The following is a 10,268-nucleotide window of genomic DNA, read 5'->3' on the forward strand; positions in this document are numbered from 1 at the left end:
TTTGTTTTTACCAAATCGGGCATGCTTTCCAGAATGCTCAGGATCTCAGGGTCACTCAGCTTGTTGTGTGAAAGGTCAAGGACACAAAGCGTCAAACACTCTCGTAGATGCTGAATGTCCTCCACGGTCTCCAGGTGATTGTGGGCCATCTGCAGTGTGTTCAGGACTGGGAGGCAGGCTGGAAGGTAAGGTCAGCAGAAGTCAAAAACAAAGGCATAAAAATGCTTCTTGGGCCAGATGCAGTGGTTCATACCTGTAATGCCAGCACTTTGGGAGGCTAAGGCAGGAGAATCTTTTGAGCCCAGGAGGTTTGAGATCAGCCTGGGCAACACAGTGAGACCCCATATCTATAAAAAGTAGAAAAACTTGCCAGGTCTGGTGGCATGTGTCTATGGTCTCAGCTACCTGGGAGGCTGACGTGGGAGGATCGCTTGAGACCAGGAGGTCAAGGCTGCAGTGAGCTGTAACTGCACCTCCACATTTCAGCCTGGGTGACACAGCAAGACCCTGTCTCAAAAAGAAGCAAAGCAAAACAAAACCAAAAACACTTCTTGCCCATAATATAAAATCTTAGAAGCTCCCTCAGGGGAAAGTGATGGACATATGGCAAATAGGCACACTGCTTGCTGGGTACTCTTACAGAGGTTTTCAATGGTCCTGATGTAATTGTTGCTGAGGTTAAGAGCATCCAGTTTCTGCAGAGCTTCCAGGTTCTCGATCTTATGGAGCAAGTTCACTTGCAAGAAGAGGCAACGCAACTCGGTTTGCGCCTCCAGGTTTTCGATTTTCTGTATTCCGTTGCTCTGTAGCCAGAGACAGCGCAGCCCTGTGTACTCTTCCAGGTTCTCAATGCGATCAAAACCTAACAAGAAGGAAGCACATGGGAATTCAGCTCCCACTCACAGGGCAGAGGGGTCATGGTCACCCTTGTTTTTGCCTACTAGTAGGGACTGAATGTCTGTGTCCCTTCAAAATTCATACATTGAAATCCTAACCCCTAATGTGATCGTATTAGGAGGTGGGACTTTTGGGAGGTGATAAGGTCATGAGAGAAGAACCCTCAGGAATGGGATTAGTGGCCTCATAAACGAGGCCCCAGAGAGCTCCTTGGCCATCTTCACTCCATGAGGATACAGCAAGAAAGTGCTATCTGAGAATAAAAAAGCAGGCTCTCACCAGCCACCATATCTGCCAGTCCTTTGACCTTGGACTTCCCAGCCTCCAGAACTGTGAGAAATACATTTTTGTTGTTTACAAGCCACCCAGGCTATGGTATCTTAGTCGCTCAAAACAGACTAAGACACCTGCCTACCTGGCATCCACACCCCTTCCTCCAGTACCAACTTTTCTTGGAGGAACCTTCCTTCTCCTAATACCACATGACGGCTCTCTGGGCAGCCGATCAGAGTCATGGGGACTCATTCGGGGGTGGCCACACTTAGCCAAGCAAGACCAACTTTGATGCAGCCCAGGGGGTCTTGCTGAAAAGACGGATAGTCTTTCTGTTGGAATCACCCACCTGAAAGGGTGGAGCCTACTGCTGCCTTCATGGTAGGGAGTGGGTGGAGGTGGGGGTGCAGTGAGGGTAAACCTGCCCTGAAAATGTCCCCACCAGGCCTAACCCTGATGCAAACTGTAGGCCTTCTTTTGTTCTCTTTCTCAGTTTTATGAGCCAAATTTAGGGTTAGGAAAACAAACGTTTTAGTTTCCTTTAGTAATCATCAATGTGTAATTCACAATGTGTAGTACTCATCATCAATGTGTAATTCACGCTTTACCTACTATTACCAACACTTTTTAAAGTTCTTTATTTTGTTGCCTGAAAAAGTTTTTATTACAAATTTTTCGGCCGGGCGCGGTGGCTCAAGCCTGTAATCCCAGCACTTTGGGAGGCCGAGACGGGCGGATCACGAGGTCAGGAGATCGAGACCATCCTGGCTAACACGGTGAAACCCCGTCTCTACTAAAAAATACAAAAAAAACTAGCCGGGCGAGGTGGCGGGCGCCTGTAGTCCCAGCTGCTCGGGAGGCTGAGGCAGGAGAATGGCGTGAACCCGGGAGGCGGAGCTTGCAGTGAGCTGAGATCCGGCCACTGGCCATTTTTGCTCAGTGGTGAGCAAAAATGCACCCATGTTCCTGCCAACAGATAATCGTTTTCATTTTTCTCTCTCACCTTCCAAGCTTGCTATGAGCATACATAATATTTAAAATAGTTATAGAATACACTTAAACATAGGTATTGTATAGATAGACTTTTTTAATCCTATCTTTTTTCCACAAAAATTTTGATTATTTTATTTCTTCAAGTTTTATTTTAAGTTCATGGGTTCCTGTGCCAGATGTGCTGATTTGTGACATAGGTAAGTGTGTACCATGGTAGTTTGCTGCACAGGTCATCCCATTACCTATGTACTAAGCCCAGCATCCATTAGCTATTCTTCCTGATGCTCTCCCTCCTTGTAAACTCTCTCCACAAAAATTTTTGTAGTGAAAATATTTGTCATGTTGCTCCAAGGTCTTCGTGCTGTAGTCAGTATCTATGAAAGATAGGAACTTTTTTTTTTTTGTCTTTACGTCTTTAAGATAGGCACAACACCATTGTGACGTCTAAACAACAGTTCCTCAATGTCATCAAATAGCCAGTAACTGGTCACACTTCTTTGTTATCTTTTTTTCCCAAACTGTTTACTGTCTGAATCAACATACAAATAAGGTCCGAACCTTGTAATTAGTGGATGTCTCTTAAGTCACTTTTTTTTTTTTTTTTTTTTTTTGAGATAGAGTTTGGCTCTTGTCACCCGGGCTGGAGTGCAATCGCACAATTTTGGTTCACTATACCCTACACCTACACCTCCCAGATTCAAGTAATTCTCCTGCCTCAGCCTCCTGAGTAGCTGGGATTACAGGCACCCGCCATCATACCTGGCTAATTTTTGTATTTTTAGTAGAGATGGGGTTTCACCATGTTGGCCAGGTTGGTCTCGAACTCCTTACCTCAGGTGATCTGCCTGCCTCGGCCTCCCAAAGTGCTGGGGTTACAGGTGTGAGCCACCGCGCCCAGCCAACCTTTTTTTTTTGGACAGAATCTTGCTCTGTTGCCTAGGCTGGAATGCAGTGGCACAATCTTAGCTCACTGCAGCCCGCCTCCTGCCTCAGCCTCCCAAGTAACTAGGATTACAGGCACGCACCACCACACCCGTCTAATTTTTTTTTTTTTTTTTTTTTTTGTATTTTTAGCAGAGACAGGGTTTCACTATGTTGGCCAGATTGGTCTCAAACTCCTGATCTGCCTGCCTTGGCCTCCCACATTGCTGGAATCACAGGCAAGAGCCACACGCCTGGCCTTACATCACTTTTAACCTAGAGTGTGTGTGTGTCTCTCTCTGTCTTCCATTGCAGTTTTTTGTTGAAGAAACTGGATTATTTGTCCCCTTGGTTTCTGACATTCTGGTTTTTCTCCCTGGTCTTTGCTCTAGCTCTCAACCCATCTCCTCCCCCTTTGCTGTTCAAGCCATCTCCAACTTGCTGCTACCCAGTGGATCCCCCCATCACTGCAACCACCTGGCTAAAGTCTCCCTAAGATCCTAATTGCTACATGCTATTGGCAGTCCTCTTAGCCCTTGACCATTCCAAGGCATCTGGCCCATGGGCCCTGCACCCCTTTCCCAGCTTCCTCCTGAGGCTCTCTGGATCACCCTCCTAGTATCGATGCCTTCATGTTAGCAATGCAGTAAGACAGGAGTGGATCCTGACACCAACAGCATACAATGGAGTGATGAAGTGTCACTTCCACTTTTGTCTTGGTCTTGCTTCCTTTCTTGGGTAACTTGCTCTAAGGGAAGCCAGCTCCCATGGGGAGGCTCATGCAGTGAGAAATTAAGGCCTCTGGCTGACAGCTATGAGGGTGAGGCCTAGAGCCTGGAAGCGGATTCTCCAGCCCCACTCAAGCCATCAAATGAGTGAGGCTGCGCTGACAGTCTGACTATAGCCTCATGAGAGACCCTGAGCCAGAACCACCCAGCTCATGACTCCCGAGTTCCCAGCCCTCAGAAACTGGGTGAGATCATAAGTTGAAGTTGCTAAGTTTCGGGGTAGTTAATTATGTAGCAATAGATAACTAATATGGGCACCTCTCTCTCCTAGCTCTTCTACCTCTCTGACTGTCTCTACTTAGTCAAACTTACTGGTTCCTTTTTCCTTCCCGCCTCTTAAGTATCAGTCCCCCGGGGGTCTGTCCTCCTATATCATCTTACTCACTGCTACACTTGGATACTGGATGGGGAATTTTGGAGTGGGCAAAAGTGGAGGTGAGGAGACCCATAGGAGTTGTTCTGATCCCTTGAGGCATTTGTGCTCCTGGATCCCTTTGGGCGTCTCCCTGCCAGGGCACCATCCTCATAATAGCTGCTCCCATCCCCCAGGACACCAAAGACACATTTGCCGGTTCCCTCTGTGCATTTTCAGTGCTGAGCAGTGCTGGGCACACGGTAGACTCTCGGCAAGCAGCTACCAAAGAAACAAATGAACAATGAGGGGACTGATGAGCAAGTTGGTCACCCCATCAGCACAGGCTGGGAGCCCTCAGGCTGGGAAAAGCCCTGTCTGTGAACCTGAGCTTCCATTTATATGTGATACTGGACTCCAACCCAGGCTCCTGCTCATGCCTCTCCATTCTAAGAGGCACCCAAAGATCCTCATTATTTGTTTCCAACATCAAGCTGCAATCCTTCCCAACATATACCTCCCAAGCCCAAAGTACTTACAAACTAACTTTCTGGTATGAAAAATTAAAGTCCTAGCTGGGTACAGTGGCTCACACTTGTAATCCCAGCACTTTGGGAGGCTGAGGCAGGTGGATTGCCTGAGCTCAGGAGTTTGAGACCAGAATGGGCAACATGGTGAAACCCCGCCTCTACTAAAAATACAAAAATTAGCAAGGTGTGGTGGCGGATACCTGCAACCCAGCTACTCAGGAGGCTGAGGTAGGAGAATTGCTTGAACCTGGAGGCAGAGGCTGCAATGAGCAGAGATTGTGCCACTGCACTTTAGCTTGGGCAACAGAGCAAGACACCATCTGAAAAAAAAAAAAAAAGAAAAGAAAAGAAAAAAGAAAAGAAATTCCTTAGGAAACAACAATAAAAGATAATGTGTTTCCTTGGTATTCCTAGAGCCAGTGGCTCCTTTGTAAACTCTGGTCAGGCAAGACTTTTTCTTGAAATAAAAGTTATTCCTTTTCCATAAATCTCCACTAAACTCTGAAATTTGCTGCTTAGATACATTCTGAGAACTAAAGATGATCCCTGCAAGTAATTTTTTATACCGCTAGACAGAATCCTTCCACCCGACATGAAGCACTTCCTCTCTTAGGTCCTTACCTTTAAAGTGTAAATACAGCGTATCATTCAGTGCTGGGGTAGTATAAAGCTTGTGCTGCTTACAGAGTTTTTGCAGGGAACTTTTAGTCATTCTGTTAAAATGTAAAATATGAATAAGCTTACTGCAAATTGTCAGCTGTAAAATATATTCTCACAGTTCTTTACCACATCCATTCCTGCCCAAAATTCTATAACATCCTATATGCCTGATACCTATTTTAAGTTCTTCTTTTTCTCTTTCTCCTTTTCTTTTTCTTCTTCTTTTTTATATAGATTTTAGGGCCTCATCCAGTATTATTTTCAGCATTTTTTCTTTTTTGAGACGGAGTCTCACTTTATCGCCCAGGCCGGAGTGCAATGGCACAATCTCAGTTCACTGCAACCTCCGCTGCCTGGGTTCAAGCGATTCTCCTGCCTCAGCCTCCCAAGTAGCTGGGATTACAGGCATGCACCACCATGCCTGGCTAATTTTTGTATTTTTAGTAGAGACGGGGTTTCACCATGTTGGTCAGGCTGGTCTTGAACTCCAGACCTCAGGTGATCCACCTACCTCGGCCACCCAAAGTACTGGGATTACAGGCATGAGCCACTGTGCTTGGCCTATTTTCAGCATTCTTAAAAATTGCAATGTATGCTCTTTTTTTTTTTATTTGAGATGGAGTCTTACTCTGTCATCCAGGCTGGAGTACAGTGGTACGATCTTGGCTCACTGCAATCTTCACCTCCTGGGTTCAAGCGATCCTCCTGCCTCAGCCTCCCGAGTAGCTGGGATTACAGGCGCCTGCCACTATGCCCAGCTAATATTTTGTATTTTTAGTAGAGACGGGGTGTCACCATATTGTCCAAGCCAGTTTCAAACTCCTGACCTCGTGATTCGCCTGCCTCAGCCTCCCAAAGTGCTGGGATTACAGGCGTGAGCCACTGTGCCCAGCCTAAAAATTGCAATGTATGTTCTAATAAAAAATACTTTAAATGGTGTCATCAGGAACTACTGCTGTTCCTCTCTGCAGGTCTGGCATTAAAGTTGAATAGAATATGCGCTCAGCTGTGCGGCAGAGGCAGTGCCATCTTCACTCCATTCTCAGACACCAGGCAGGCAATTCAATCTCTACCAGCCTCTATTTCCTTATCTGTACAAGGGAGTGATTACATCATCCACCTTACTCCGTAAATGTGCACTACATGGCAGCCTGCCCACATACCTGGGGCCCCGATCTTCTCTGTCTTCTCTTGGGTGTGCAAAGTGACCACGTGACCCATTATCACCACTCTGTTTCTGCTGGCTTTGGTAGGATGTGGCAGAAGAACCCACACATATTTCCTTAGGATCATTAATTTCTGTAAAATAAAAGAGATCAGGTCTGTAGAGATCAAGATATATACCAAAAAATATCCCCCAACTTCAGCTTGGTTAATGACCATCCACTTTTACTATAGAACACCAGTATCCTTTAGCGGCTGGGTATGGTGGCTCATGCCTGTAATCCCAGCCATTTGGGAGGTTGAGGCAGGTCGATTGTTTGAGCCCAGGTATTTGAGACCAGCCTGAGCAACATGGCAAACCTCATCTCTACAAAAAATACAAAAATTAGCCAGATGTAGTGGTGCGTGCCTGTAGTCCCAGCCACTTGTGGGGCTGAAGCAGGTTGATCACTCAAGCTTGGGAAGTTGAGGCTACAGTGAGCTGTGTTCACAGCATTGCACTCCAGCCTGGACAACAAAATGAGACCCTGTCTCTCCAAAAAAAAAAAAAAAAAAAAAAAAAAGAACACTAGTAATCTTTAAATGCATAACAATTGTTTTTTTGTTTTTTTGTTTTTTTGTTTTGAGACCGAGTCTCGCTCTGTCGCCCAGGCTGGAGTGCAGTGGTGCCATCTCAGCTCACTGCAAGCTCCGCCTCCCGGGTTCACGCCATTCTCCTGCCTCAGCCTCCTGAATAGCTTGGACTACAGGTGCTCACCACCATGCCCGGCTAATTTTTTTTTTTTTTTTTTTTTTTTTTGTATTTTTAGTAGAGATGGGGTTTCACTGTGTTAGCCGGAATGGTCTCAATCTCCTGACTTCATGATCCACCCACCTTGGCCTCCCAAAGTGCTGGGATTACGAGCGTGAGCCACCATGCCTGGCCTAAAGGTATAACAATTTTTAAAGCACTGGCAAAGACTATGTAAATTTCACTTCTAGGTAGTCCTCTATAAAAACTTTTGTACAGGTGCACAAGAAAACATGGACAAAGAGATTTGTTTCTGCATTTTTTATAAAAGCCAAAAACTGTTAACAATGTAAATGTCCATCCATAGGGACTGGTTACAAAAAACAATGACTTGCTTTTCTACCTTTGAGAAGAATGCACTAGAACTACATCTATCCATAGGGATAATTCTCAGAAACGTATATGGAGTGAAAAAAGCAAGTTTCACAATAAGCACAGGATACCGTATATAAAGTAAAAATATGCAAACCAATGCTACGCATTGTTTCAGGGCATATATGTATAGAGAAGTGCTTGCAAGAATCCATATAAAATTCTGGACAAGGGAGGAAAGGAATGGGATTAGAAATCAGGTGGGGGACAGGGGACAAAAGGAACACCAACTTTATGTGAAATGTTTTCTTTCTTTCTTTCTTTCTCTTTTTTTTTTTTGGAGATAGTCTTGGTCTATCCCCCAGGTTGGAGTACAGTGCTGGGATCTCAGCTCACTGCAGCCTCCGCCTGCCAGGTTCAAGCAATTCTCATGCCTCAGCCTCCCAAATAGCTGGGATTACAGATGCCTACCACCATGCCCAGCTAATTTTTTTGTATTTTTAGTAGAGACAGGGTTTCACCATGTTGGCCAGGCTGGTCTCAAACTCCTGACCTCAGGTGATCCGCCTGCCTTGGCCTTCCAAAGTGCTGGGATTACAGGCGTGAGCCACCTGCCCGGCCTTATTTATTTTTATTTATTTTTTGTTTGGGGGGAACTTATTTCTTTAATTAAAAAAGACTTCAAGTAAATATGATAAAATGTTAATCATTTTCAGTTCTTGCTGGCAAAACATGGGTATTTGTTTTAATGTTCTTTGTTCTTTTGCCTTTTAAAAAATTTCTCAAGCCAGGTGTAGTGGAGCATGCCTGTAGTCCCAGCTACTCAGGAGGCTGAGGCAGGAAGATCTAGCCTGGGTAACACAGTGAGATTCTATCTCTTAAAAAAAAATTTCAAAAGGAAAATCACATGAAAAGAAACAAAAATAGTGAGAATATCTTTGATAAAAATAACATAAGCACATTCAAATGAATAATTTTTTTAAAGGTCACTCAAAATTGGCCAATTCAACTGCACTTAACTTTAAGAGCGGTTGTCTACTGCTTTCTGTGTTTGTGTGGTCTATTGAACAAGACTAAAGGCTGTGTGTGGGGGGACTGATTCTTAAACTCATCAATTTTGCATAGAATGCCCAGCCACAGGAAGCAACAGATAAATGTTTGCGGAAAAAATAAAGAATAAGCGCTCGATATATAAATATTAATATGTAATTAATAACAAGAGCTACCATTTAATAATGGCCCACTATATGCTGGAGCATTTAATTGCAATTCTCTCCATATACTCCTGTATAATTATCCCAGCTTACAGATGAGGAGACTAAGTCTCCGAGAGGTTAAGCTCTGGGCCAACGGCCATAAAACTGACCAACTGCTAAGCCTCAACCTGAACCCAGTGTCAATGGCTCCAAGGTCAGTGCCTTTCCACTGAGCAATGCCAGTTCTCTATGGCTCCTCATACAAGGTTCATCTGGACAGCTGATGCTTAAGATACATTTATTGCCTGGAACACAAATCAGCTGGTTTATTTGTTGCCTGGGTTCAGAAACTGGAACACAAATCAAGTGGCTTTTTAATCTAATCACTGAAAGGTTTCCCTTAGGGCACCAAGTCTAGTCTAGTGGGATCAGAAGCTGAAGCCGGCCTTCCTTCCTTCTTTCCTTTTTTTTTTTTTTTTTTTTTTTTTGAGACGGAGTCTTGCTCTGTTGCCCACAAACTGAAGTGCAGTGGTGTGATCTTGGTTCACTGCAACCTCAGCATCCCACTTGGCTCACTGCAACCTCCGCCGCCTGGGTTCAAGCCATTCTCCTGCCTCAGCCTCTCAAGTAGCTGAGACTACAGGCGCCCGCCACCACGCCCAGCTCATTTTTTGTATTTTTAGTAGAGACAGGGTTTCACAATGTTGGCCAGGCTGGTCTCGAACTCCTGACTGACCTGATGATCCGCCAGCCTCGGCCTCCCAAAGTACTGGAATTACAGGCGTGAGCCACCGCGCCCGGCCGAGTCTATTCTGTCACTGACTAGCCGAGGGTTATCTGTTTGGAGAAAGTTTTATAACCCCTTAAGTATCTTAAGTATTTCCTCCTCTGTACGAAATGGGGAGAGAAGCCCCTACTGCAGAGCGTTGGCTGCTACCGTTACTATTGTTGTTGTTATTTGGCTGTGAAGATCGGGTATGTGGTGTGGGAAGGGGACTGGAGCGCCCAGCCGTGTCGGCCCCTTGCCCACCACCCTCCGTAGGGGGCAGTCGGCACCTTCCTTGCAGCCCCCTGGGCCTGCGCTCCCGTGGTCACCCGCAGACTCCTCCACGCCCGACTCCTGCGTGCAATCCAGCTCTGCTGCTCCACCTGCCGCAGGCTCCGAGGGTTTAGGGTGCATGTTTACTTCGGCAACACCGAACGCCCTGCAGCTGTGGGGAGCCCCGGTCCGCGGTGGACGTCGCTACGGCCCTAGCCCAGCCAGAGACTCCCCGTTCTCCTTCTTCGCCAGCGGCTCGCGCCCTAGTAGTTGCAGCCCAACGCTTCCCCGGTCGCCAAGGCAACTGCCGCGCACGCGCACTCGGGTCGGGCCGCCGCGCTGGGGACGCCGGG

General features: G+C 46.1%; 1 protein-coding gene across 1 annotated transcript in view; it reads right to left on the reverse strand.

Annotated features, from left to right (window-relative positions):
- Positions 1 to 10,232, reverse strand: part of DNAAF1 (dynein axonemal assembly factor 1) — a 33,927-nt gene extending 23,695 nt beyond the window's left edge. Inside the window, 5 exon segments of the mRNA XM_003917247.4 lie at positions 12 to 178; positions 641 to 862; positions 5,376 to 5,467; positions 6,578 to 6,713; positions 9,933 to 10,232. Coding sequence (XP_003917296.3) covers positions 12 to 178; positions 641 to 862; positions 5,376 to 5,467; positions 6,578 to 6,713; positions 9,933 to 10,056 — 741 coding nt within the window. The 5' untranslated portion in view covers positions 10,057 to 10,232.
- Between the last annotated feature and the right edge of the window lie 36 nt (positions 10,233 to 10,268).

The sequence above is a fragment of the Papio anubis genome, chromosome 18 (genome assembly GCF_008728515.1).
Source record: "Papio anubis isolate 15944 chromosome 18, Panubis1.0, whole genome shotgun sequence".
Taxonomy (NCBI): domain Eukaryota; kingdom Metazoa; phylum Chordata; class Mammalia; order Primates; family Cercopithecidae; genus Papio; species Papio anubis.